Source organism: Falco biarmicus, chromosome 1, assembly GCF_023638135.1.
Source record: "Falco biarmicus isolate bFalBia1 chromosome 1, bFalBia1.pri, whole genome shotgun sequence".
NCBI classification, from domain to species: domain Eukaryota; kingdom Metazoa; phylum Chordata; class Aves; order Falconiformes; family Falconidae; genus Falco; species Falco biarmicus.
Window position 1 is genome coordinate 14,888,157 of NC_079288.1, and position 27,946 is coordinate 14,916,102.

The following is a 27,946-nucleotide window of genomic DNA, read 5'->3' on the forward strand; positions in this document are numbered from 1 at the left end:
TAACTCAGGAAGTGAGGTAACAGCGGCAAAGAGAAAACTACATAGGACAGATTATGCTGGCTATCTCAGAAGCACACCTACTACAGAACACAGACTAAATCTCTGGATCTAATTGGCTGCTCTGTCAGTCAAGAAGGGTTAAAGATTTTCAAAACACAAGTAGTGTTATCTTTCTGGCAACAGAAATTGTGTGCAGACTTCATAAGAGACCAAAATTATGTGATTCTTATTCATAGGAAATGAAGTTATTTCCGTGAACATGAAAAACCATCGCAATCAATTAATTGTTCTACAATTAAAGAAAAATCCCAGAGAAAAATCAAAACCAGTTGTCTGCAGAGCACCTGTAAGTACACTGACACCTCCCACAAACAGTCTGCACTTGCAGAGCATGGGTGAAAGATAGCAACAGCTCCATATAATACAAAAGCCATTTGCTGATAAAGCATTTCTATGGTTCAGGAATCCTGAATACTGAATGAGTATTACAACTACAATGCAGAGCAAAAGTGCACAGAGACCACCATGATGAATAAGAAGTTATGATGCTGGAGAAAAATCACAGAAGACAAAATATAACACTTTATTAAAAATTAGTGTTCCATTTCCATTTAATGCACTGATAAAAGAGAAAAAACTTTAATCAATAGCTAATATGGTTACTGCATTAACTATTTTATCCATAAGGCTGACCCTTAAAAGTTAGACATAAAAATAAAACAAAGCCTGATGCTATAAGAAAACAGCTTGATCACAGAACGTCAGTTTAAACAAGATCAGCAAACATATTTGCTATCCTCTGGATATAAAATATTATAGAAATCCAAAATCCTTTACTATTGCTAAACAAATTAATCTCAACTTCCCTCTGAGGTAGGGGAGGGTCTTACCACCATTTTATTACAGATGAGGAAAAATTATGTGCATACAGATAAGCTGACTTGCTGTACGTCACCAAGTTAGTGGCAAAGCTGGAAACAGGACTCATGCCCACTCATCTCTTAATAAAACCCCAGTTCTCCTAACAGAATAGATGGTGTGAAATTTGGCTGTGAAGATTTAGTGCCAATGATTGTCAGAGGATAAAAATCTAATTGCGTAAGATGGGGACTGCTGGGCCAGACACATTCAGTTAAGGTATACTTCATCAGTATTTCCTAGAGTGAATTCTGTCTGAAAATTAAAAAACCTCGACAGAATAAAAGATCTAATCAAGCCTACAATAAGCATTGCCTGCTCCAAGCAGAATACAGCTTTTCAATAACACCATTGTATGAGCACCTCCAATGCCCTCCCAGTCTTGGTCAGATATTTTATATTTTGACCAAGAAGCCCAAGAGAGAAAAAGTCAGCAGACTGGAACATTATGATCGGGTAAATGTCTCCTGTTCCAAAAACTAAATGTCAAGGTGAAGGTTAAACATTTAGTTTTGTCTTAGCATTTATCAAGCTGTTGGAGGCTGCTGCCCTGCAGAGCATTCTCTTTTGACATTATTGCCTAATTAACACTGATACTGAAAAGCTGTTTGACATAAGACATTCGCTCAAGGCACTGAGTTTCCTCCTCTGTATAAAGACTGGGGCTGTTTTGCAGTATGTTAGGACCCCATTATGGAAACATGCAACCCTTTATTACAGTACTTGAGTACAGATGTCAGTTAACATCTTCCATTCATTCTCTCAGTCTGCTAATATAATTGAATGCACAGAAGTTCACTTGAATTTTGGAGCAAAGAGGACAGTAAGGTTTCAAAAACAGCTCCAGCAGCTAATGAATGCTAGATGATGTAGTTAGAATTCGTACATTACAAATGAGGCAAAAAGGCATTTCTCCCTCCTAAAGGCTACTACAAATTCATGGGCACATCAGTAAACACATCCGTTGGTGATGGTCTACGTAGGAAGCCATTACAAGCCTCTTAACTTGCAGACAAATGCATGTAATTAGAAATCTATATTCTCTTAATAGGGATTGTAATTTGTGATATTTAAAGCCAGCAGAGAAGATTCTTAGGAAGCACAGCTCTTCACGCTCTCTAGAAGTGAGCAGCTTACTACAAAGAGGATGCTGCATTTCAAAACTGCATTATACTTTTTCAGTGCTGCTTTTTCTTCATTATACTATGTTGTACAAATATGTTCTAGAATGTTCTTGTCAAAACAATTTATAGCCTTTCATTAAGTAGGATTAAGATGAGAATACAAAGCACATGTTACATCAAAACTATTGTATTTGAAATTATCAGAACCTGGTAGTACAGAGACTATACATCAACATGCCTTGATTTTGGTGGAAAGGACATTCAATTAACATCCTGTATTGGAGCAGTTCCAGATAAGCAGGACTCTGATAGAACACTGTAGTTTCTCTTTAAAGCGTTAACTCATGAACTGTGTGATGGCTGCATCCACATCTACATTTAGACTTCCTGAAATTTCATGTCAATTATCCAATTATGTAAGCACTCAGGCAAGAAATAACTCTGGGTATTCCAGACTTTATCAGAAACCCAAGTATAGCAGCCTTATAGGGAGGGGATAGCTAATACTACAATCATTTTAGCCTTGAGCGTGTCCAAATAGCATACTTCCCAGAAAGAAATCCTCTGTGTAGGTGTGTTATGTTCTTCATTCCCATCTGCCCACCAGTGGAGGGAACTACAGAACTGCTAGTCAAACCCAACCACAGGTATTGAACTGGGATCCCTCAGTCACATCCTGAAAATCTTACCACAACAAAGAACACCATGACCGTGGTTTTGAAATGTCTTCTGACTAGACAGAAGTAGTGTTTATGCAATTAGATTTTTACTCTGCATAAAGCTTACATGCCAACAGTGTTCAGTCCCAGTGGCCAAGCACTGTTTAACGTCATTCCAGTTCTAGTCATATCTTAATCTACAAGCAGATGTTTTGTGATCGGTACTAGCTGGGGGTAGGGAAGGGAGAATGAATGGGGATGAGAGAAGGAGGTGAAATGAAAAGGGTATCTGTATATATTTGAAAAACATTCATAACTGCTTACAGTTCTTACTAATCCACAAATACTGAGAAGTTATTTTGCACTTTTTAAAAGATTCTCACAACCGAGATGGTTCTCAAAATATTTTTTTTCCAAGATTAATTTAACTCAAATTCAAATCAGACATTAATACTGCTTGTAGCTATGGGAGACAGGGAAAAGAAAGCCAAATAAACCAAAACATAAGCTTTTCTCTGCTTCTTACAGCGTACTAATTCACAATTTGAATCTATTTCATTAATGAATCCTGGGAGTACAGAATCCAACCACGGAATGAAAGCCTCTGAACTAGCAGACGGATCTGATATTTACTCTCACACACTCTTTCCTATACCTGTACTCCCCAGAGAGAAGAAATGCAGAGGTGACAGTTTTCTTCTTGCAACTTCTTTTAAACACAGTTTTGCAAGGCTACCAGCATCACTTCCTTCATCTGTTAACATTAACTATGATAGTAACAAGAAAAAAAAAATTCATTTTCTAAGAAAAAGAAGTGCCACACACAAATTGGCAGTCTTATTTGTTACAAGATGAAAACAAAGTACAAGAGAATAAATTGAAGCCATTAAGTACAGCACAAAGTCCCTATCACTACAGGCTCTGCTGGTAGTTTCAATGCACCCACTGTATGAGTGGAGGGGAAAAGAAAAAAAAAAAAAATCTGTATCACACTAGCAGAATTAAAGAAAAAAAAACCCACCACAAAAATCTTTGTCAAAACTAATCTCAGCAGCTGTATGTTGACTGGCACAATAGAAAAACCAGCTGGAAAACAATTTACAGAACACAATATAAGAAGAAAAGAGGTGGTTAGGGTTTGAGAGGCCTTTCACAAAAAGGCAGGTGCATTACTGTGGCAATACTACTTCCTGAATGTGAGAATTAAGTGAACGCCTGCCACATGTAGAGGCCTGGCTAGGCAATAAAATCTGAACATTTGCAGCCATTAGTGTTCTCTTACCAAGCCTCAACAATTTCCTTTTGAAAAGCCTAAATGAGTGAAAATATTTTTTTTGTTCCCTCTCGTGCTTCTATTACTACCAACCACCTAACATCTTAATTCTACTTATGACTTCACTGTATTAATTTGGGATTATTTTCTTGTCAGGCTTTTGCAGTAATTTGCTTTAAAACTTAAAAGGTAGGTTTGGCACTGGTCAGAGCAGTTAAAGACTGACCATCAGGGGACCTGAAGCTTCCATGTTCATATACAGTATGAGAACATAGAAGCAGTTAAGGAGTATGCTGCACCATGGTCACACAGCCATAGCTGCCAGTGAACAGCCATCAAGTAATAACTGTTTATGACTGTGCTAAAATTTGAATCTGCAACCTACAGCTGAAACATACAAGCAAACATTTAAAAGTACAGTAACAGCTCTTCATACTAAACTTGAAACTATTCCCAAATTTGCAGAGCAGCCTTGACTCCAACCTTCTGAAAGGCCTTTTACGACTAGCACCCAGGGAAGCACTTAGCATAAAAGTGATTATTTCAGTTTAAAATTCAGCATAAGCTACCTCTCTCCTGTGTCCAAAGCCTCTCGCAGTTTCATGCTAGAACAAGGTTTTTATGACTATTCTTTCCTCTCCAACTGCTGTGCTCTAGAAAGGATTTAAGCACAAAACTTGAATTTACCCTTCAGTATGTTCTAGCCTTGTAAAATGTTCAGTCTGTACTTCCCCAGTCACTGCAATTTTTTCCCCGCTGCTTGAGAAATTTAACGTCAAGTAGCACTTTTGGGCCACAGGAGGAAACTAATGTAAAACTAATTCACCAGATTGCCATTGTTTATATAAACAGGATTACACTATCAAAAGCCGAAACAGTGGCGACCCTGCCACAATCTAGTCCTGGAGTTTTCTTACTTGAAGAAGTTGCTTCCTTCACCATACCCATTTCTCCATCTCCCAAGACAAGTCATTACATGTATATTTAAATTCTCAAAGTTTTCGTTATTTTTCACAAGGAGAGGTTTTTTGATTTTGATGACTTGACTCTTACCTCTTTGGAAGAGCTTGCCTTAGAATTAATGAGTTTTAAAGACTCTTGGAACACAAAACTTGTATGTGTACTGGGGGAAAAGAGGTGGAAGAAATCACATGTGCAGTGCATCTGCCTACTGGATAGCTAAAACATTTCTTCTGGGGGTTATCAGATGTAGTGTTTGCTAAGAGTAGTCATGTTCAAGTTCTCTCCACCCCCTCTGCAGTATCTTGATTTAAAATCTGGAAAGTTCCATTATACAGAACCCTTAAAGGGCAGGTATCTGGAAAAAGATTTTCAAATCGTGCCACCTCATTCAGGAAAAGCAGTTCTTCTCACAGGAAGTAAGAAAACTGGCAAGTCATTAGATATGAAAGAGCAACCACAAACTGTCAGAGTCCGTGTTCTGGATTCCATTCCTCATGTGGCATGAAAAGGGGGCCCAGTCTGTATTTAAAGCACATGGTGCAAAATTAACGTCTTAGTTCTCAAAGCCCTTGGCCTTTAGTGTTGCTTTGTGCGCACAAATGCCCATTTGCTTCTCTAGGGAGCCAAGCAGCCAAATGAAGATCAATCCACAGAGTCCAAATGATCCCTCCCCTCCTTCCTGATCTCCCTCAAAGAATATCGATACAAGCCTTGAACACCAAACCCTTTCTCCTCAACTGGTATGCTAGTGGCCAAGCTGACGGTCATCATAGGTGCTGTATCTCTTCACATGGATTCGTCGCACTCGGTCACGAAGTTCAAAACCCTCATCATCCTCACTGTGAGATGCCTGGCTTCGGCTCCTGCTTGTTGCTTCCAGCAGAGAGTTATCAGGAACCCGTGGTGTTTCATATAGTAAGACATTTAGTGTTTCCTCATAAATTCGTGCTTCAGGGAATTCAACCTACAAAAAACAGAACATGTCCTTTCCTGATCTATACAGGATAACGTGACCGGAACACATACCCCTAAGTAAAAAGATACTTGAACCATAAAAGACAAAGAGAGTAAAACAATTGTAAATTATAAAGCTGAGCAAAGCAGTCTAACTCCTAGAGTAGAGGATTACTCCCACCACCAGATCACCTACCTCACCTCTTCGTTTAGATTGTCCTAGAATGGAATACATTATTTCTGATTCTTAAGTGCTAATGTTGGACCCCGGTCACCTTACTTGCACCACTGCAAGACAGAAGTTAACTCCTGAAGTTCAGGAAATTCTGTAGATTTCTCATGCTATTCATTATCACATTTTGATGCATGTAGCTCATCTCTTCAGGATGTACCGTGCTTAAAGCAATTCTTTAGGTAACCTTTGCAAAATCAGAGGCGGGAAGACTATGAGAAGAATTGCTGGAAATGTGGGGATATTAAATTAGTTGATTATTGGGAATCTGCATTCCTGCTGAACTTTTCAAACAGATATTCTATAGTTTTGCACATAAAAGCACGCTGATAATAAAAATACCATGTTTCTAAACAGTGTTTGTGCTCAAGTTTTCATTTCATTAATTTCATCCCACCCATTTCAGTTATTCAGGTTGGGACAGATCAGTTTCTGTCTTCTCTTTTTTTGGCACGTATTTTCCAACACTGGAGAAATTTCTACTCCCAGGCACAACCATGTAGTCCAATTACACGCAATGATTACATCAGTGCAAATGAAACACAGTACAAAGTAACTGCAATGAAGTAAACTTATGTAGGTATAATTAGGAGCAGAATTAGATCTTCATTTCATTAGAGAATCTGAAGGCATTTACATGCTTTAAGGACAGAAAGTCCATCAGCTTTAGGAGACTGGTTTTTAAATGCACATGCTTTCAGAATTACCATTCCGTCTTTTCTTCTTCAGAACTGCTACCATATTTAGCCTTCTCTGAATTCTATCTAGTATGCAGCATCTTCTAACAAAACACAGCTCATCCTGCAGACCCCTAAGCAGCAAGCCATCCTAGTAATTCTGATGTCACTGACCATCAATTCCAGCCAATATTCAGGAGAGTTGGTATCAAATCTTTTCCTATAAGCAATATTGCTTGGCCCTAGCAATTTGGCTTAAGTGATACAAAAATCTGTATCCTTCAGCAATGTATCATCAACTGATTTTTTTTTAAAACCCTAAAAGAAAGGTGGGTAAAACTCCATTACCTTGGTTTGCTTCTTCTCTGTAGCATACACTATAGAGGTACAACAGACTTCAGCAAGTTTCCGACCCTGTCCATAGAAAGACCAGCAGCAGATTTCATCCCCTATAACATCCTTAATGAAAAGAACTCTGCCATTGAATCGAAGAGAGAGTTTGTCAAACAGTTCTATGTTCTTCAGCAAGTTGTCATCTGAATTACTGAAACACAGCAACAAAAGAAGGAATACGTTTTTTCAGCTGGCCATGTCTACAGAATTTATATGCCTATTCCACCACAGTTCTAAGCACTGATCTAACTGCAGAATACAAGTAAGTAGTGAATCATTGCCACGTGCTGCTAAGAAAAGACAGGGTAATAGCCGATTTCAGATACAAATGAGATGCTCTAATCCCCATGAGCAAACACACCAGCCTTTAGAGGCCAAGTTTTATAATTAATAACGACAGCACAATTTCCCAAATTATTACATCAACTACAACTATCTTGACTGACGCTCAATACAATTAAGTCCCATGTTAACTGCAGTTCTCTTTAGCCTACTAACAGCAAGAGTCCAGAGTCAACACATTGGAAGGCCAGCTGAAAAGCAAGGTGTTCTGCACATAACGCTAGTGATACCATATACAGATGTCCAGGGTGAATAACTTATTTAGGAAACTGTTTTATTGATAGCCAACACAATGTAGGATCTTAATTACTTTTCAAAACAAGTTCTAGATGTTGTAAAACAACCAATACACGTTGTATTATAGCTTTAAAATCAAGTAAGGCTACCAGAAAGCTATTCTTAGAATTTAAAATATTTTACTTAAATAATAACAACATAGCCAATCAATGTCCAATTTGATTAAGTAAACAAAACCAAAAAAACCCAACCAAACCTAAAAGCTTTACTCCTCTGACACTGAAGACAGCTGTATCAAAAATACGTATCTCTGTGCCCCTTTGTCTCTTTTTGTAGGTGACTGGGCAATACTGTGCAGGTGTGTGGAAATCAGTGAACATATTACTGCCCAGACAACAAAGCTACCCTTGCTAGCTTTAACAGTAAAATTCCTCTTTGGACCCAGAAGCTCAAGGTTCACACCTTACGGCCAAAAATCTACCTAGAGAGATGACATCATACTCTTGTGTGCAGTAACCTTTTGCAAGTGGTCCCAGGTGGTTATGAAATCCTTGTGAATCAAGACACTGCTAGTAAGAACAGCCAACTACGCTTTACATAAAATACTTAGTCTGAGAAGCATTTCTGTTCAGATCTAAATCAAAAAAGAATGATGAACAGCCAGACAAAACCTTCAGTTCACAAGAATCATTTGATAAAGCAATCTGGGATTCATTCAGCCAGTTACAAGTCCCAGTCCCTATCAAGTAGCAGCGCTGGGAAAAGAACGTGGAAGTCTTCATCCATTGATGTTAGTAGACCACACTGATGATGTAACTGAGAAAGCTCTTTTTATACTGCTGATTGGGAAGAACAGAAGGAAAGCTTTGCTTGCTAGTAGCCAGTGTGGACTTTATTAAATAAAGACGCCTCATTTAAACACCATCAAAGCATGCAGATTCATGTGCAAGGAATAATTAGAACCCTACAGCTAGCTGAGATACCAGCACCCTCCTGGTATCTAGGATTCTGTTGCTCTCATTACTAGTATGTTTACATTTGCAGACCCATGGTGACATGCTATTCTGTGCCTGCTTTAGCATCACTGCTGTAAGCTAAAGGGTAACACAAGGACGAGTCCAACTCGACTGGCAGATACAGAATGCGGTCTCCTGAAAAATGGGCTGCTCTTCAGTACTCCCGCAGGTAGCATTTCCTGACTACCTGAAATATCATGATTGTTAGAATCAATCTCTGTAACAGAGACAATCAGTTTGTCTGGAGAAAAAAAGCTTCCATGATTGCATCTCAGTCTGAAAAGGTCGAAAATGAGGATTCTCCATAGCATAAGGGATGACTCCCATCACTTCAATGGCTTGTTTGGGAAAATCCAAAGCCATACTGATAGCATTGTAACAAAGGGATCACGACAGTTACAGCATAAAACAAAATATGTAATGTTCCTTTATATAGGAGGAAAGCCAGTAAATTCTTGACCTGGCCCTATCTGAGTTGTTCCTGAGCAAAACAGATACTTTCCTTTGTAACCAAATAATCAATTCATTTAGAGGCACTGGAACATCAAGAATGTCTGTTGGTCAAAGAGTGCTGTCAGAGGTATGTGCAGACTGAAAAGTAAAGCTAAGCTGATAAGGTCAGGATCATGGCTGCATTAGCTTTGCATTGATTGACAAGGTAACGCTCTGGTTACGAGTTTGTCCTGCATTACCTAAGTTACATCTAGTTCCAGCCAATATTAATAGCCTCGTCATTCTTATCTCTTAGCCCTTGTTTCCATTCATCTTTCTCACTCAACTGAATTGTACACTAGACTTCAACAGATACAGTTTGTTGTGTTCTCCTTGCACTTAGATTCACATCAGGCAAAAATAACTGCACTCATCCATAGATGAGTACTGCTGTAAGCAAAAAAAAATCCCGTTAGGTCATACCATATCTTCCTCTACTCCCATAGCCAAAAGGAAACTTTCCCATTACAGTGGGGAAAAAAACCTGACATACCTGGTATAGGAGTATTTGTTGTTGCTTCTGTTATAAAGCAGCTTAACAACAGGCTATTGGGAGAGAAAGGAAAAAAAGAGAAAAGGTAAGTTCTGTGTTCAAATACATTTAGCAAATGTTCAGTTTCTCACTGGATAGTTGTGGAAAAGGAGTTACTTTCATTGATGATTCTATCAGTCTCTCTTCTTCTTTTGGAGATGTGATAATAGGGATGCTACAGACAGGCTCATACAAGTCTTTCTTGTCCTGTTTTAAAGAAAAAAAGAGGGAGAGAAAATAAACTCAAGAGATAAATACTAAAGCCAACATCTGCTGCTGCTGCCTTCTCCAACCCCTCCAGCCATGTTCCCAAATCCTGTGATGCCAAGGTAAGAGTCTGTGTTGCTATAGTAACCACACAGTGTTACCTTGATCTGCAACCCAGAAATACAGCGGAGAGATTTCTTATCCCCAGAAGGCAGTGGTAATTGAAATATTGGGATGCAGGTGAATGTCCTTAGTTATAGCAGGGACTCTGTGCTCAAGTCATATTTGGTTTAAGTGGGTTTATTATTCTATCCTTTTCTGAAGGAAAGGATAGTAAGAGTTTGCACTAGTTTTAATCAACTCAAAACGCTGCAGTATATAACAATATCAGCCACTATGAACTGAACATTTGGCAAGAACAGCATGTCACCAAAACGGACTTCAGCCCCTTGTGATACAAAAGCAACAATCAAGAGCGTGTAGTACAGTCTGTGACTTCAGACTCCTCATGTAGTAAATTAAGGAAAGCTCAATAGCTAATAGGAGAGCCTTAGAACATTTTGGTTTTAGAAGGCAGGCTTTAAATTCCTAACCAGAAGGAGAAATCATCAGTGTGGCTTTGTGTTTCTTTCAGTGGATACAAGAAGTATGTTGAACCTAGTATGCAAGGCATTTATTAAGTACTATGTTTTGTCCTGCAAGAAACATGCACTTCACAATCTTAAGTCTAATAATAAGTTATATATATTGCACCTGGCCTAACCTTATTAAGAAGTTGGCAGAACAAGCTGCTTTCAATTAGCTGAATGCAGAGGGACTTGTTAAGTGAATAAAGCTACTCTAGGCTTACATATTTGCAAAACTGATACAAAGTAAAGTCCTTAAAGTACTCAGTGCTTATCCCATGGGTCTTTTTCTCCACCAAGATCCAAACTTAGCAAAAAAGTTGCCAGGCTTTCAAAGATCAAACCCATTCTGCCTATAAATATTATCTAATTCGAAGTGACGTAACTTAGGGGAAATTTAGACAAATGCCATAATGTCTTTTAAAACATACGCTCAAAATAATCATGTTTATTCAATCAGCTCCCTTTACATTTCTGGCTTTTATTTCATTTCACACAAGAGGAACTCATATCTATTTCCTACATAATTTTTTTAAAAAAGGAAACAGAAAAGAACCAGTCCCCCTGTTTAAACCACAAATTGTGAACAGAGTTTCTGCTTTATTCATCCTCCTGGCATACCTGTGAAGTAGAAGAGCGCTACTATCCCCATTCTGAGAGGGCAGCTGGACAAGTTAATGGAAGAACAAAGGGAAATGATGGACCCTTCATCATACCAGACATCTCCAAAATGACAGGAACTTGAACCTATGTCTTGGACATTCTACATTCACATAATCTAACCAGGGGACAATCCTTCTCTTCTTACAAAGAAATAGCTCCCTCAATAATGTAACCACCTCACTAACTACACTAAGTGCCTTCAGAGCACAAACACCCGTGGCCTGGAAGGCTGTGCCATGATAGCACATGGGTCTGAAAACATGGCCAGGGAGATCATAGACTAAATTCTGTCTCTTATTCAAAGCACCGCAGCATCTCAGGTGTGCATACAATGCAAGGATAAGTATGGCTTTGAAAAACATACTGGATAAGCTCTTGCAACTACTTGACTGCTGTCTCATTTTCTTTCCAGGCTGTCTTGTACATCTACGGACTTGATGCCACCTCTAAGGCCATGAAACACTCTCTCAAGTTGCCTTAAGTAAATTTTCTAAGCAAAACATCTGTGAAAACTTTTCAGACTACTTCTATTTCTTACCTGCAGGGCTGCTTGGCACATGTCCACTAACCCCTGAATGAGATAATATTTGGCTTCTGCCATCAACTCTTTGATCTCCTGTCTGTGTTTTGGAAGTGCAATTGTGTCATCTCGGAGATAGTTTAAAATTGTTCCGAAGTGCTTCCCACAACGGTCTATAAGGATCCAGCCTGAAAAATAGCCATCACATCATTTCAATCGTGTCAGCGCCAGGGGGCAAGAAAATGCTCCTTGGAGAGGTTAAATAAGCCCAGCATTTCCTGAAACTGCACGATACTCTTCCCATTTCATTCAGTGGAAGTCTTTACTGGCTTTGAGCAAACTGAAGTTGGTTACAGAACAGAAACTCACGGTGGAACCAATCCTTTGGTACCTCCTGTATGTTCTCGCTACTTTCCAACAGCTCAAAAGAAAAGCCTCAAAAAAGCTAAAAATACTTGGCTTCCTACTGCAAGACGCTAAAATTGCTGGAGGAACATGACTGCATTGGATCAATCGGTCACAGTCAGTGGGCTGCCTGACCAAAATGATTATATGTAGTTCATCTTTTCAGTATTAGGTTCCGATTAAAAGAATGGACCTTTTTAACTGATATAGAAAGTCTAATAATTTACATCTATTTAACTGACTGTTGAAGCCATTCAAACCTTTAAAAAAAAAAGCGTGCTTACTGTTAGGATCAGTTGCTTCTTTTATTCAGAGGCTTGTCACATTCCAAGCAAAAGGTGGTGTACTGTATTTGCACATGGATATATGTAACTGCTGCTACAGTGTAATGGCTGGGCAATTAGAAACTTACCACTGAGAAAGCCAAGGAGAGACTAGAAAACAGGATTCACAAATGTCTGCAGCAAGTATATTTGGGATAAGTTCTGTCGCCTAAGGAGAAGGATCTGGCAGTTTTCCAGCCACATCTTAGAGAGATACGTTCCAAAGATGCTAAAAGGTTGACTAGTCCAGAAAACCCAGTATGGGAGAAAAGCTGTTCTAGTTTCCAAACGGAGCGAAGAACAGGACAGAAACAGATCAGGAGGGAGCGGAGAGGGGATGCAGCACAGGAAGCAGTAGCAGACGGACAGTTCTTGCAATTTTAAAACATCCCTGAAGTCACATTCACTAGGAAACAGGATGTCTGACCTCTGCCAGACTCTGTAGCTGTTGGAACATGAACTTTGTTTTCCATTCAGGCTGAGGCTCTTAGACAAAACTGCTGGACTACATGGATCAAGCTGTATGTAACGCTCAACAAGACGCAGCCTGCTCAAGGGGAACTTGGTTTAAAAGCTGTGCAAAAGCCACAAGGATTTGTTGCAGTTAAGTAACGCACTGTTGTGCATCAGGTTTAAACTGATGTAATCTGGGCATGCAGAAGAGCTGTCGCTTGTGGTTGTTCAGAAACACCAAGAGCTTAAATACTTGCCAGCCCCTCTTGGCCTTTTCCCCACAATGGCACAGCCCCTGTTCCTAAGGTCCCATTTTGGCCTGGACTATTAGACAAAGGAAAACAAAACCACTCACAGCCACTGCTGATACTGGTCATCTTATTTTTTCTACTCTCTATAATACATTAGGCATTTTTATAATGCCAGTATTCACTGTCTAGCAGGAGGTGACATACTACTTGACCGATAGCTAAATACTGTCACAGCTTTGTAAGCCACAAGTGGAACATGCTGCCAGAAGGAGGAAAAAAAAGAATTTTCAACAGAGCAAGCAATGCTATTCTGAGTTTTAAAGATGAAAACTGAATGCCCCCTCCCAATATGCGCATTTCAAATGATACCACTACATGACATGACATAAATGACAACCCACATACTGTCTGTTCAGTCTTCATAACAACATCAACAATCTGCATACCAGCTGTAATCGCAGGAAAGAGAACCAGTCCTTCCACTGGATAATTTTAGCAACCAAAGAAGACATTTTTTATAAAGCACAGAGGACTGCTGGCACCAATGGGAGTCGGCTACCTAATGTTCCAGGTTATTTTTGGAATATATCTCTCCCTACATCCTTAGCTGAGTGCAGCCTTAAGGTTTTTAAAAAAAAACCCACCAAAACCCAATCATTTTACAAAAATCTCAACAAAAGACCTTCACTTACCTTCCTTGTCAGTGAGCACTTCCATCCTGCCGCTGAACATGGCCTTAAGCATTGTGTCGTGCCTGGTCAGTACTTGTACTGTAGTGTAATACAAAGAGCCCCCAACGTTTAGGCGCACATACTTGTTACCGAGGCTGCCCCCTTTGAAGCTGCAAGCTTTGGGCTTGGGCCCTGCAGCTGGACAAAGGGCAGAGGTTAGACACGTGTCGCCCGACATCTCCTTCTGTAGGTAGATGACAACCCTGCAGAGTGTGGGCTTGACGGATTCCGCCGTGATTGGTGAAGAGTCACAAGTCACCAGATGAGGATGGCAAGGCAGAAGCGATCATAACCACTGGGCCCTTGAAACAGAAACATGTAAGATCAATACAGAAACTGGGAATTCCCGTTTACAACAAAACCGCGAAGCCCACATTGAAGTAGATTCCCAAGGAAACATCTACACACTTTCTGACAAAACAGGATTTAGCTGTTTTTCAGACAACTTACACAGCAGTATAATGCAGTCGAGTTATAGCTGTGTTAATGTGGCACGCTAAACTTTTCTGGACTTCCTGTTATTTTGTCCTCAGCCAACACTACAAACGCCATACAGTACCGCAGGCCAAGTTTAAATGCTAGCTGGAATTCGGCTCCTTTTCAGCTTCCCAAAAGAACACAGCTCTTTTTGTGCAGAGCTGAAACACAGGGGAAGAGCTTTCTGCCCTTTCTTCTGCTGGGGTGCGGATCTGGATGCGTGGGGTTTGTTGCTGATGTTTTGTTTTTTAACTGGAGACATTTACAAACGTCTCTTCAAATGCCTCAACACGGAAGTGCTGGACCATAACATTGTTATTTCCTGGCAACTCCTTTCATTCAAAACTCTTCTTCCTCCACCCTGCAATGCCGAGCAGTCAATATAGTTTTAATTAAAAAAAAAAAATAATAAACATGTAACATGCCACACCCTCCTGCCAAGAACAGCCAGTCTTTAGAATATTTGTCTCAATTAAAAACCCAGCTAGACATTCACGGCTTCTTTCTCTCGCCAGTCGCACTATGCTTATCTTTCCATTGACAGTAAGCTCAAAAACAAACAAATGAAGCGGGCCAGATCTGAAGTTCTTCAACCAGAAAAGTACAGATACAAGCTTCTTACCTATCTTCTACTAATTATCGTTCTCAAAAGCATTTTGCTGTTGTCTTTTTTTGTTGTTGTTATATTTTTAAAACTCTTTCAGACTACAGATATCTCCTCCCTATGTGCCTATGGCACATGAATAACCTTTTATAAATAAACATAACAACCTGCTAATTATATTGCTATTCTGCCTACATTCTTCTTCTCACCCCACCTCAGCTTTCAACAGAGAAGAAACCCACAGTCATCCGTCTGCACAGCAAATTACTTGGCAGCTACAGATAACATCTTAAAATTGCCTGAGATCTGAATAACTACTGAACTTAGAACACGTAAATATATAATGTTATTCTGCAATTCCTAACTCAGTTGTTCTAATTAAGCAAATGGTACAAACAACGTACAAATCTAAGTCCGATGCAACGGCACACTACAAATGGAATTGGCCACAAAAGTAACAGCGGTATGAACCAAATATTGTGTATTAAGGTCCTGGTGTCGGATAAGAAGCTAGATTACTCAAAGCAGCTGAGGGTTATAGAGAAATCAATCCAAAATTGTCCAGGCATTGCAAGTAACACAGCTCCTTCCAACTAGTCATAGGTGTTCATTACACCCTGTTACGAGTAACTAACTCAAGACCAAAAGAAACTACACCTCAGCTGGCCCACACTTAAGCCTTTTAGTAAAATCAGAGCCATGACTTTGGTCTACATGCTTGTCAGCCACGTCCTTCCTTGCTTTAAACCCTGAGCAAACCCTTTTTTAGGACAAAAGCATTCCTTCCAAAGACTGATCCTGCAACGAAAGAGAAATCCAGACACAAACAGATCCAACAGTGATCTGTGTTCACTAGCCAAGTGTCCAGGCACCTCTGGCACTTCAGGCACTTACTCACTCTCTGACCGAGCAGGACGAAGCCAAACACGAGCAGGACTCCTTACACAGCCAGCCCAAGCGGGAGCGAGCACCAACTACTACTCGAACGCGTTCGTTAACTAGTAGGCGAGGAGGCTTTTGCTGTAAACAGTGATGCATCCTTTAATTATCCCATTAACACAAGGGAAAACTTTCTGCGTCCCTTCCTTCCTGCCCTGCGAGGAGGAGAGCTGGCGCGGTGACACCGCAGCTCGGGCGCCGCCAGGAAACGCTCCCTGCTGAGAACTTCCATAAAAAGGAATTCGGCCTTGGCGGCTCCCGGGAAACCCCGGCGGGCCGGCCCCGCCGCCCCCCGGCCCCGCCGCCCCCCGGCCCCGCCGCGGCGGAGGCAGCCTCCGGCCTCGCCAAGCGCGGGGCCCGGCACGCGGCGAAGCTGTGCGCACCGGGGAACGGCGGCCCGTCCGGGGAGAGGACTCCGCCTGCCCCAGCTCCCCCTTCCCTCCGGGGCCCGGTCCGGCACCTGGAAAAGCAAACGGAGAACTGACCCCGCGGCGGGCCGGCTGCTGCCGGGCGCCCGGCCCGGCCCGGCCCCGCCCGCGGCCACCGCTCGCCGCCCTGGGAGAGCCGCGGCGGCCCCGGCGCTCACCCGCCCGCGGCCGCCCCACAGCCCCACCGCCGCGGCCCCGGCTGAGCTCATTTCCTCCGCGCCCCGTCGCCGACCGACAACCCGGAAGCGCTCCCGCCGCCGGGACCGCGGCTCCCAGAGCGCCCCGCGGCGGCGCCGGGACTACGGCTCCCAGCCTGCCCCGCGGCGGGCGCGCCTGTCACCGTGGCAGCGGCGGAGGGCCGCCCCGGTGCCGTCAGGCAGCGGGGTCCTCGGAGGCCGCGGCCCCCGGAGCGGCCCGGGCCGGCCCCGGGAGATGGCGCAGGCAGCGCTGGGCGCGGCGGGCCTCCACTTCGACGAGCTGAACAAGCTGCGGGTCCTGGACCCCGAGGTGGCTCAGCAGACGGCGCAGCTCCGCGAGGAGTGCAGGGCCTTCCTGGACAGTAAGTGCCGGCCCGGGCGGCGGCCTGCCCCGCGGAGACACGGCCTTGGCGGCAGTGGGCCAGGCGCCCCTCGGCTGGCGCCCCTCGGCTGGCCGGGCACCCCTCGGCAGCTCGGAGGACCGTTAGGGAAGCAGACTGGAGCACAGCGGGCCGTGGCGGCTCACAGGCACGCAGGGCTTTTCTCTCATCTTCCCCCTTTTATAGCCTACCTGACAGCAAGGACAATCTTAAAATGTTACTTGTCTGCAGTAAAGCCCACATATAAAGACACATCTAAAAGCAGTGGCATGTAGTAGAAGGATTAGTCTTCTTTAGGTGTGTTTTGAATATTACTTGACAATTTTTTTCCTTTGCAGAAATAGTCGAATTTCAAAAAATAGTGGGTAGCTTAATTGAACTTGTTGATCAACTGGCAAAAGCTGCTGAAAGTGAGAAGATGAAGGTACTGTGCAATTAATTACTGGCTTGTCCTGTACCCTGCCCTGTACTCTGCATGAAAAACCAGATTGCTCCCTTCCTCCTTTTACCGCGTAAGCAGTCTTTCTGTCAGCGTCGTACAGGCATTTCCATGATACTTAACATCTGTCTGTCTGCAGTATGAAAGCATGGGCCTTTTTAATTGGTATTAACATCCAGAAGACTTACTGGCACCCTAAGAGTGCCACATTACTCCTGCATTTAACAGTCCTACTGTCCCTGCCTGTCTATGTATTTGCACATAAGTAGAACATGTATTTTTTAATCACTCCTCCTACCAGCAGAAATTATAACCAGAGCTTGTCTATCTGTAGGACCAGTCACCAGTGATCAGTTTGTATTTCCAAAGGAATCAGTGACTTTCGTTTTTTGGGTTTGAAGGAAGTTTCAAACGTCTTAATCTGCCTAACCTCTACAGGGGCTGTTAGCCTCTTCACCAACCATTCAGTGCGAAGGTGTCATCCTCCTTTATTGTTAGCATGGCTGAAACACTTCAAAATCAACCTGCTAGTAGTGATGACAGGGGTTATTTTTTTTTTTAAATCTCAATACAAATACATCAGGGACCGTCCTCTTTCGACAGGCCATTGGTGCACGAAATTTGCTGAAGTCTATAGCAAAGCAAAGAGAAGCTCAGGAACAGCAACTTCAGGCTTTAATAGCTGAGAAGAAGATGCAGTTGGAAAGGTAAGTTTTCTGTTAAATGCTTTTGGGGCATTTTGTAGGCTGGAAAGCCAGTCTTGCCATCTGTGCTTGGCTGCAGGACACTGTCTAAACTTGTTCAGACAGGTGTGTTCTTGCGCACAAAGCACATGTGGCGTAATGCAGAGCCACAAGCTTGGAGTTAACTTAAGGCCCTGTCTGCCACTCATCAATAGAAGGTTCATCTCCAGTGACTTTGTGGCTATCTAAACAGGGGCAGCATGAGATCGTGCAGTTGAAGAAATCAGTAAAACTGTCACAGTATGCCACGTGCCTGACTTGTAGAGGCTCTTCTGAACTGCAGAGTCTCACTCATGCAGCCACTGCTTTCCAGCTGACTTACACATGTTGCCTCATGTCCCTTCCCCACAGACCAGAGAACGTTGTGCTAAACCATCCAACTGACACGGGCTGGACGTAGCAAGTAACCATTTGTTGTTTTTTCTTTCAGATACCGAATAGAGTACGAGACTCTGTGTAAAATTGAAGCAGACCAGAATGAATTCATTGACCAATTCATTTTTCAGAAATAGAGGATTTTAAGATAAAAACAAAGTCGGAAGCTTGACCATTCCAGAATCCTGAGAATTTAAAAAATATGCAAATTTTTCACTGTGTACGAATGAAGAGATGGTTTGTACAAATGGAAGCGTCTTTTAATCCAGTGTGAATTACACTGGAAGTGGCAATAAGGAGGGCTTTCTAACAGATGTAAAGACTGTTCTGTCCTTCGATTTTATAAAAGTTTTGTACAGTCAGTTGTTCAAATTCTAGTTAAATACTACTGTTGCTATGTTATGTCTCTTACGTTTTGAATTGTACAGCTCTTTCAAAGAAATCAGGAAATAAATTATTGTTTTCAGACTTTCTGGATATACCAGAATTAGTTGTTTCTGCTATTTTATTTTTGAGCTTAGGAGCTTATAACTCCCTGGATAGTCATAATGGTTTCCTGTATGTAGTGTTTTTCATGTTTGTAAACACAAAAGGATCAGTAACTTACCTGTATTGACCAGGTTATTTTTTCTATAGACTTAGGAAAAAAAAAAAATCCAGAAATTTATGATTCACATAACGGATCAGTTACAGAACACACAAAAAAGCAGAAAATGTGGCAGAATTAAGAACTTCAAACTATGCCTGAGGTATGTCCATACAGGTGGTAATATTAGAGTTGAACTCTTTCATGGGCATTATTAGTGCCAGAACTGCAAACTGATGAGACAAACCATTCTAAGCATGCAGTTACACCAGGAGTATCTATAAACTATAAATACAAATGTGACATTTAAATAATGAATGCGTGTGATCTAAAAATCAAGCCTCACGTTGACGTGCAAATAGATGTGTTTTATGTCTCTCTTTAGGCAACCAAATATGGAAATGCTGTCCTTTTCAAAGCCTGTGGAAGGTTTAAATTTTATATCAGTGACATCTTGAAATATGTAGGCAGTGACTGAAAAGCCTCTCAGTGACCTGCAATCTTAACACAAGTCTCCAAGTTTGACTCTTGCAGATCAGATTGAGAAGTTGAACCCCAAGATCAACCACCCCAGAATTTCCATAGGTAGTAGGTAGCAGGCTTTATTTACTGTAACTTATGCATATATTTACTGGGTGAACTAGCTACAATCTCATGGTCATGTTAAGTTCCTTTTAGTCATTCCCTTAACAAGATTAAATGCAGTTTAATGCGTTCAGTTATTTATTTCCATACTAGAAGTGATTTCATGGAAGAGAGGAATTTACAAATCCTTGTTTAAGATTCCTGAAGTACTTCAGAGTCCTCTCGGAAGTATGCCTCAATGTCAAAATTAACTTTAAGCATTCATAAATCCAGATTTTGGCACATTTACCACTGATCAGACACGTACAATTAACCAAAATTGAAGCAGAGCAAAGGAAGATGAAATTCTAAAGGAAGGGGTGAGGAAGTTAAGAATTGTTATACAATTTGAAATGTTTCAAAATCATAGCTTTGCAAATCTGTATGTAATCAGTTATGAGTTTTGCAGAATGTGCTCTTCGAAGACAAATTTCTTACTGAAGTGGTCTTCTAACAGTCATCTTGGAAAAAGGGAACTTAAAAGAACAGTACCAGTTGTAGTTCCCCTTCCCCCTCCCCACCCCCAGTTACACATCAAATGGTTAAAAGTTCAGTTTCCTATTACAGATGCACCACACAAAACTGACGGTGGGAGAGGAGCCAGTTCCCTTCCACCTGCGTGTGCCCAGAAACCACACGGAATTGCTAGTGCAGGCTCCTGCCAAAGCCACTTCTGACTGAAGGGGAGCTGTGAACTCAAAACAATTCAAATTTTTCTTGCAGGAGCCAGATGCCTGGTGACAGCTGTTGCAGCCAACACCACCAGACAGATGTTTGTCCCAGAGGACCACGTCAGCATAGGGTCTGAATCAAAACGAGTATGTGTTGTGCGTACAGCTTTTAGAGGGGACTACTTCCTTTTCCTTTTCTCCACGTGGTTGTAATGGGGGTTGTAGAGCATGGTAAAAAGAATCAGAAGTGGTATCAGCAAGTATGGCACATATATAGACAGCAGAATTAGGCGCTCACGTTGTGTCTGAGGTCCCAAGAGCTCGGACTTTGAGAAATCATGGAACAGGATATGTGCAAGGATAGCCAGCAACGTTGTAGCTACGTGAGTGGAGTAGATAACTGCAGGAGTCCTTATCCATTTGCAGCTGCCTGTTCACAAGCAAAAAGGAAACTATTCTAAGTACTTTGAAACAAGCAGAATTCACTGGCTTTTAAATTAACAGAATGTTAACTGCTGTACCTCTGATAGGATAAGCTGCAAGTCGTATTAAATAGGTAGTAGAAAAAACTGTAAGTACTAGTCGCAACAGACCCAGGAAATTTATCTACCTTTGTGGAAATTTAGAATGTGTGATGGTGGCAGTTTTACAAGAACAAAATGTATAGGTAGGCTTGAGCCAGAACTTTCATCTCCCTTGGAAGCGTGCCAGGCGTCAAGTGCTGATGTTGGTTACACACAAACAACTGCAGTTGACGAGGGCCAACAGTCAGGGGTTTTCTCTGATGGGCCTTATTCTACGCTGCTTTCTCAGATAAAACTTGCCATGAGAATAGCATGGCCCTCCACAGGGTACGTCCCTATCGCTGCTTCAGACGGACCGATAAACTTTCTCTGCTGTACAGAAAGCAAATGTCACACAAAAAGTTGCGCAGGACATATTCTTACACTTGTCTTATACCAACCTTTTAAGAAGGCGTATACTGCAACAGGGAAGAAGGGCATTTGTAAGAAGATTTCGCAATACATAAACGCCTTAAACCACTCAGGGGGCTGGAGCATCATGGGGTCTCTAAAGGTGGTTGCGTACCACTGTAATAACTCTGTCAGCTTAAAAAAAGGAACAAAACAACAGGTTAATACACTGAATATCAACTGCAACAGGGCAAAAAAACACAGAATCACAGAATTGTTTAGGTTGGAAAAGACCTTTGAGCCCATCGAGCCCAGCCGTTGCCCCAGCACTGCCGAGCCCATCACCAACCCATGTCCCCAAGCGCCGCATCCGCGTGTTTTCCAAACGCCTCCCGCATGGTGACCCCAGCAGCTCCCCGGGCAGCCCGTCCCAGTGCTCGACCACCCTGGCGGTGGAGACATTTTTCCAGACACCCAGGCTGAGCCTCCCCTGGCGCAGCCCGAAGCTGCTCCCTTTTGCCCTGTCGCTAGTTATCTAGGAGAAGAGACCAACTCCCACCTTACTACAGCCTCCTCTCAGGCAGCTGTAGAGAGCCCTAAGGTCCCCCCAAGCCTCCCCCTCTCCAGACTAAACACCCCCAGCTCCTCATCAGACTTGTGCTGCAGCCCCTTCACCAGCCCCGCTGCCCTAAATTGTGACCCTCATGTGGTGGTGAACGAAGCCATCATTGCAGAGGGAAAATGAAGTGATGTCACCTTGCTACACAAGGCTTCACGCTGCCGTTTAGTTTCGATAGGGACTGCATTTCTGACGTCTTTCAAGTGATGAACATGTTCCATGAAGTGCATAGTAAATTTGCACTAGAGGCAATTTTAAGGTTACTACAGCTGGATCACAGCACTCCTGGCTGCAGGTGAACAGCCTGATGTAAGAACTTGGGCCTAGTGAGTTGCAATTAGTTTCCATGACAGACATGTAAATTCCAGCACGGCTTTAAGGTGGACTTTGAACGGAGAGATATAGATTGAGATTTGCTAGTTAACTATTAATTAAAGGTGGTTTCTATAATGGAGTAATTGTACAGGGAATTCTAATGGCAAAAATAAAATTCACTAATTGTAAAGCTCGTACAAAAGGTTATGGCTGCACCCCGATGATGAGAGTTTAATTGATTATCTTCTATCCAATTTATTTTAACTGACCTTATGATGTTTATTCTATAATTTTATTCTTTTTGTGGTTTAACTATGGTGAAACCAGGACATACTCAAAACGCAGCAAACCACAGACTTTTACTAATAGATTTTGTCACTAGCATACCCGCTTCTACAGCGGTAACAATCCTCTTTTGCATCTTTGGCAGGAGTACGAGCAAAAATCACGACCACGGAGTGACTGAGGCCATGACAGCCACATCTGGGGGCACGTGGCAGCACGCTCGGCGCTGCCAGGATCTTCGGGCGTTAACGCAGTACAGGACAGGCAGGGCAGCAGGTACATTCTTACAGAAATGATATTTATTGTGCCACTTTACTTTCCCTGCAAAACGCACAACATACCACGCTGGGGAAATTACCACAGAATTGTTGAGGTTGGAAAAGACCCTTAAGAGCACCCAGTGCTGCTAACCCTGCGCTAACCAAGTCTCTAAAGCACCGCGCCTGCTTTTAGGGCTTTTAAATCCCTGCAGGGCTGGGGTCTCGGCCACATCCCCACCATCCCTTCACCAGGGACTTGTGCGTGCCTCTGTGCCCCTGTGCGTGCCACTGAAAGGCGCCGTGCGCGCACATCTCCGTTACAAATCGAAAAGAAAGTAACACCAGCCCCAGGGCTGAACGTGCCCATCAGCCACTGCACGTATTCTCCTGCCCAAATGAATGACCCGACTAAAGATGTAAGCCGCCCTGCAGGCGGCAGGCATTGACTTATCTGTAAATACTATTTCATTGTAGGAAATTTACAGCCTTTTTTTCTCTCCTCCCTCCCCCCCCCTTATGTCTCTACGGACCAGATTTTGCAGAACACGCCACAGGCTCCATTAAACCCGCGCCTAAACGCGCTTCCCCCCAACGCCCCGGCCCCCCGGCCCCGGCCCCACTCACGCCCCGCGGGGGCAGCCCGGCGGGCAGCAGCGCCGGCAGATCCACCAGCAGCGTGACGGGGATGTGCGAGAGGAAGTACAGGGCGAAGAGCCGCTCCCGCCATCGCGGCCCCGCCGCCATCACCGCGCCCGGCCGCGCCCCGCGGCCCCGCCCACAACCGGGCCCCGCCCACAACCGGGCCCCGCCCACAATCGGGCCCCGCGCCCGCGCTGCAGGGCGGCTGCGAGAGCCACCACAGCGGGGGGGGGGCGGAGGAGGAGGAGGAGGAGGAGGAGGAGGAAGGCCGGGCCGCCCCCTGCCCCCCCGCCGTTACCGTGCTCTGCCGCAGCTGCCACGCCTCGGCCAGGGCCGGCAGCCCCGACGTGAACTGCCACCTCCGCCGCCGGCTCTGGCCCGTCCTCTGCAGCGCGGCCCGCTACGGCCCCACGGCGCCGTTCTCTGAACTCTGCATCCAGGACCCAGCTGGAGGACACGCGGATTCTTTCCCGGTACTACCGTGCCTTCCGCTGCCGAGTCAGCCCCGGTCGACAGCGCTCTGTCACCCCATCACGTTACAGCATAACCAGGTAATTCAGTGGGTCTGATTCCATCCTTTATTGAGCACAGAAGTTGTCCAAGGTGTACACGCAGATTATGTATCAATTATCTGCTTGGATTCCAGTTTCCCCCATTTAGCAATGTCACAAACAGTTTTAAAGTAACCATACCTGAGCAGGATTACAGAAGTACAGTGAACAGAATTTCCTATCAAGTTATACTTGACAGAAGAATTTTAAAAAGTTACAAAGAACAAACAGTCCAAGGATCTCACGATACTCCGTTACTAAAACAAATAAAGGGTATAAAAGATGATTAGAAAAGTTGCTACCCAGTAAATATTAAAACCGTCAGTCCGATCAGGTGAGCATTCGTACACTCCCAGCAGGTCAAACAGTAAAGTCCCAAATATGCTGCTAACAAATTGGCTGAAGGAGAAAAGCACTTCGTAACTTTCATAAATGAATTGATTTGAATCCGTCAATGCTATTTCACCATACATGGGGAAATGGATTTTAGCAATTTACTTTTCCACAGCTGATCTCGTTTAGCTCCTTTGCATCACCTTCAAGATGTACACGCAAAGAGAGTAGGCCGCCTACTATTTGGATGTTCCTTTGACAATTTGTGAATAGTTTTGCAGTTATTCTTTGCACTCGCTACTTCTGTACTCTTCTCAAGGCACGAGTAATAAAAGGAGATGCAGAAGCTATATTTAGAGAGCTTAAAACTTAGGATTAGAATCTGTAATTCGTTTGACATTGATATCAACAAAGCTTAAAACTGATTAAAATGCAACTCTGAAAACTGCAAGCTCGATTTAAACCTCATTGGGCAAGAAAGCAGCTCCCTGGATGACCTCACGCTTAGATCACTCTGGGTGCATACACATGTGCGTTCGCTTTAGAAATGGAACTGTCTTTGTCGGCTTTGACAGCTCCTGAGGTCTCACTTTCATTGTAATTGATTTACATTAAACATGTAAAATGCAGTTGAGGCTACAGAAAATATTACCATAATCGTTTTTTATATATATATATATTTGCACACACAATTTTTGTTACACGTTTGTGCCCGGTTTAGTTACTCGTTCTGCACAGTGCCTTGCCCACATTCGTATGAAGACACTCTGAAAGGTAAACGTCCAAAAGACATTTTATTCTTTTTATGTTTACCAACGAGATTAACCCACGGACCTCCAGCAATGAGCTCCAAAAAATACACTGATGCACAAAGTGGGCTTTGCCAGTTGTGTCACTGCGTGCTCACATCCTGACAGACGGTGTGTCAAAATGAGAGGACCCAGCAAGTGAGCCGCCGTCTGCGCTGCAGCCTCGCGCTGAAGGAGAATCTAGCGAGCAGACTAAGTAAAAACGGCAGTGAATTAATGGCAGCTAGTTCAGAATAGACAACCGTGAATCAATAATGAATGACACCACCATCACTAGTTCTAAAACAGGTTAAAAATTTAGCCCGTAATAGCAGGGAGACTTTTAAGAAGAGGTTTGCAGACAAGGCATGTACATGAGCCACGATCTCCGTGCCAGCCCTGGGAAGAGAGCACATGCTAAGGAGGCTTATCAGTTTATTTCTTGTGAGGTCCTGAGGCTTGAACTATATAGTTCGGCTTGTTTAAAAAAGGTTCATACAGTTTATAGTTCAATCTGTAAAAAGGTCACACCCACAAAACATGAACATTTTCAGGCATATTCTGCAGTGCCACTGCATGTTGGGTTCTTTGCGTTGGGACTAGAGAAAACAGTGAAAGCGTTCGTGCTGAAAAAAATAACATGCACTTTGCAAATGAAGTAAAATCCATACTGGACTGGATGTCTTTCAACCTCCCAATAAAGTGCAAGTCAATTGCTTGTTTTGATTTATCAGCAAGGTTTGCCTTTATCTAGGATCAAACTTGAAGAATAAATTTTTTATTGAAGAAGTCATATATATGTGCACAAATATGCATATATATATGTATACGTGTGTGTGTGTAAAAATCAAAACCATGCCCAAAACAAGATGTTATAAAGTCTTTTTACTTGTATTCTTTTAGACAGTACTTAATCAGGATTGTAACAACTTATTCTTAAATAAAGGTGGGAGATCAGACAGGAAATAAAGATAACACCACTTCTTTTTCAAATGTCACATTTAATGTTTTCACCACTGTACTTCAAATCTACATTTTACAAAGTGACCAGCAAGTGTGCCACATTAACTGACCAACCTCTGAGATTTTACCTTTCATACCAGTGTCTTCTTGGGCTCTTTTAATTAAACATGTTTCTCATTCAAGTGAATTGAAATGTTTCAGTTGGTTTTATTCTCAGGAGCCTCATAAAAAACAAAGATATTGCACCATCTTTGTTCAGTTATTCAATGTTTGTCTCTTTCACAGCAAATAATTACTTCATTGAAGTTAAAACTTCCAAACATAACTTACTAATAGTCTCCAATTTCAGCTCAGATCACTCTTGTTGAAAATACTCTGCTAAATACAGATAACTTACAATAACTTTAACAGTTAATTGTCCATAACAAACACCACGGTTTTTCTCCAGACCAATGCTCAGATTTTAAGACCACCCTTTAGTATTTCTTTGTACAGGTGAAAAACAGTCTTCAATTTTCTAGTCTTGTTTTAAATATAAAAATTGGAAGGGACATTCAAGTTTCAAGTCTCCACACTGAACTTAAAAAAAAAAAAAAAAAATCATGTGGAGGTAAACAAACCAAGTTGTATACTCCAGGAGGTAGAGGCCTTCAATTTGTGTTCATATATACATATGCACAGAATTCAGTGTTCCAACAGAAAAAGAATTAGCCAAAAAGTAATAAAAGTTATTTACTACTGTGACATTTCAAGACTTCCACAGCTTTGCCTAAAGACACGAACACAATTAACGTAATTCCCTATGTGCTTTTTTTTTCCTTTTCTTTTTTTTTTTTTTTTTTTTTTCTCAACTGTCCAGTGCAGGAAAAAGTTCTCACAAAATTTCACAGACCTAAAATGTGCAAGCTAGTTTCTCTCTATACAGCAATGATGTCAGGGATCTCTGAAATTAGCCCATAAATGGAATTATTTACACACACAGAAGATGCATGCTGGGGGGTTTTATGTAAGAAAGAGCAGAAAAACTTCTAATAAAAATAGATTAAATATATATATATATTTATACTGGGTAAGGAAACAGAAGTTTAGTCTCTCCTAGTCACAAACTCATTCTCTCTACTCACAACATTTGATTTTAGAACAGCACACATCACCATCACAGCTCTAGTGAGAAGCTATATATAGGATTTGATCATCAGGTGACATGCCCATGTCCTTGGTCACTGTCATCTGATGTGACTTCATGATTGGTCGCAGTCAAGTTTTCTGTATTCCTTAGCTTTAGAAAACCCAAAATCTTCAGGAATGGCTCAATATCAAAATGTATGTCTATCTTTTTGTACAATCTCACTTCAATAAAAAAAAAGAAAAAAGAAAAAAGAAAAAAACCTCCCCAAATTTGGTTCAATTCTGTTTGTTCTGAGCTGAGCCATCACAGCTGCACTAGAATTCATAAAACACGTGCAACTCTGGGTAAAATATTTTCTTCTAAAAGCACAACCACTTTACAAGATTAAAAGTCTAGTACATTTCTAAATATTATTCATATTGTACAAGTAGTGGTTGTTAATTTAAAACTTCATTAGTAAAATTACAGTACAAGCATGATTAACCTCCAGAATTGCAAATCCCAGACTCCAGTGGAAAGCTACATTACATCTTCAGTAGTATATTATCTTCCACTTTATTCCCAAACCAATGGAGATGGCGGCATCTCAGATGGTTGAGCAACCGTGGAACTAGAATGCAGGTGATAGAGAAAATCAGTGTTCATTTGCAATAGCTAACGGACAAAAAAGTTAATGCTGGACCATAAGCAAACAAG

At 42.2% G+C, this 27,946-nt stretch overlaps 4 protein-coding genes across 15 annotated transcripts in view; 1 reads left to right on the plus strand and 3 right to left on the minus strand.

Annotated features, from left to right (window-relative positions):
* Positions 1 to 559: 559 nt before the first annotated feature.
* Positions 560 to 16,689, minus strand: TNFAIP1 (TNF alpha induced protein 1). 8 transcript variants are annotated; one of them, XM_056326907.1, is made up of 7 exons: positions 16,598 to 16,689; positions 13,953 to 14,293; positions 11,847 to 12,016; positions 9,930 to 10,019; positions 9,774 to 9,826; positions 7,149 to 7,344; positions 560 to 5,901 (listed from the first exon to the last, which is right to left on the minus strand). In XM_056326907.1, the coding sequence occupies exons 2-7, from the start codon at positions 14,167 to 14,169 to the stop codon at positions 5,683 to 5,685; spliced, it is 945 nt and encodes a 314-aa protein (XP_056182882.1). In that variant the 5' UTR covers positions 14,170 to 14,293; positions 16,598 to 16,689; the 3' UTR covers positions 560 to 5,682. The 8 variants fall into 8 exon arrangements, with proteins under 8 accessions (XP_056182882.1, XP_056182880.1, XP_056182881.1 ...); XM_056326905.1 differs by having other exon boundaries at positions 16,497 to 16,634; XM_056326906.1 differs by having other exon boundaries at positions 16,472 to 16,607.
* Positions 16,690 to 16,743: 54 nt separating this feature from the next.
* On the plus strand, positions 16,744 to 19,060 carry IFT20 (intraflagellar transport 20). 2 transcript variants are annotated; one of them, XM_056326919.1, is made up of 4 exons: positions 16,747 to 16,998; positions 17,355 to 17,440; positions 18,059 to 18,162; positions 18,629 to 19,060. In XM_056326919.1, the coding sequence occupies exons 1-4, from the start codon at positions 16,872 to 16,874 to the stop codon at positions 18,708 to 18,710; spliced, it is 399 nt and encodes a 132-aa protein (XP_056182894.1). In that variant the 5' UTR covers positions 16,747 to 16,871; the 3' UTR covers positions 18,711 to 19,060. The 2 variants fall into 2 exon arrangements, 1 of the variants encoding a protein (XP_056182894.1); XR_008819931.1 differs by lacking the exon at positions 18,629 to 19,060 and having other exon boundaries at positions 16,744 to 16,998; positions 17,355 to 17,528.
* A 685-nt stretch (positions 19,061 to 19,745) lies between these two features.
* On the minus strand, positions 19,746 to 23,630 carry TMEM97 (transmembrane protein 97). The gene is made up of 3 exons (XM_056326910.1): positions 23,472 to 23,630; positions 21,419 to 21,563; positions 19,746 to 20,884 (listed from the first exon to the last, which is right to left on the minus strand). The coding sequence occupies exons 1-3, from the start codon at positions 23,589 to 23,591 to the stop codon at positions 20,634 to 20,636; spliced, it is 516 nt and encodes a 171-aa protein (XP_056182885.1). The 5' UTR covers positions 23,592 to 23,630; the 3' UTR covers positions 19,746 to 20,633.
* A 420-nt stretch (positions 23,631 to 24,050) lies between these two features.
* The window catches only part of NLK (nemo like kinase), a 67,013-nt gene continuing 63,117 nt past the window's right edge, over positions 24,051 to 27,946 (minus strand). For 3 of the 4 annotated variants that reach the window (XM_056326896.1, XM_056326897.1, XM_056326898.1), the window contains one exon: positions 24,051 to 27,860. In XM_056326896.1, the coding sequence (XP_056182871.1) occupies positions 27,806 to 27,860 (55 nt within the window). In that variant the 3' untranslated portion in view covers positions 24,051 to 27,805. The remainder of the gene's footprint in view (positions 27,861 to 27,946) is intronic. The other variant, XM_056326899.1, reaches the window with a different exon arrangement.

What these genes read in the sequence shown, in the direction of transcription:
- TNFAIP1 (XM_056326907.1), bottom strand. Translation starts at nt 14,169, where the DNA reads ATGTCGGGCGACACGTGTCTAACCTCTGCCCTTTGTCCAGCTGCAGGG. An exon ending in AGTGCTCACTGACAAGGAAG is followed by an intron (nt 12,017 to 13,952) that starts GTAAGTGAAGGT and finishes GCTATTTTTCAG; the next exon opens with GCTGGATCCTTATAGACCGT. An exon ending in TGTGCCAAGCAGCCCTGCAG is followed by an intron (nt 10,020 to 11,846) that starts GTAAGAAATAGA and finishes TCTTTAAAACAG; the next exon opens with GACAAGAAAGACTTGTATGA.
- IFT20 (XM_056326919.1), top strand. Translation starts at nt 16,872, where the DNA reads ATGGCGCAGGCAGCGCTGGGCGCGGCGGGCCTCCACTTCGACGAGCTG. An exon ending in GTGCAGGGCCTTCCTGGACA is followed by an intron (nt 16,999 to 17,354) that starts GTAAGTGCCGGC and finishes TTTCCTTTGCAG; the next exon opens with AAATAGTCGAATTTCAAAAA. An exon ending in AAGAAGATGCAGTTGGAAAG is followed by an intron (nt 18,163 to 18,628) that starts GTAAGTTTTCTG and finishes TTTTTCTTTCAG; the next exon opens with ATACCGAATAGAGTACGAGA.
- TMEM97 (XM_056326910.1), bottom strand. Translation starts at nt 23,591, where the DNA reads ATGGCGGCGGGGCCGCGATGGCGGGAGCGGCTCTTCGCCCTGTACTTC. An exon ending in CCGGGCTGCCCCCGCGGGGC is followed by an intron (nt 21,564 to 23,471) that starts GTGAGTGGGGCC and finishes CCTTTTTTTAAG; the next exon opens with CTGACAGAGTTATTACAGTG. An exon ending in AGTATACGCCTTCTTAAAAG is followed by an intron (nt 20,885 to 21,418) that starts GTTGGTATAAGA and finishes GCTTGTGAACAG; the next exon opens with GCAGCTGCAAATGGATAAGG.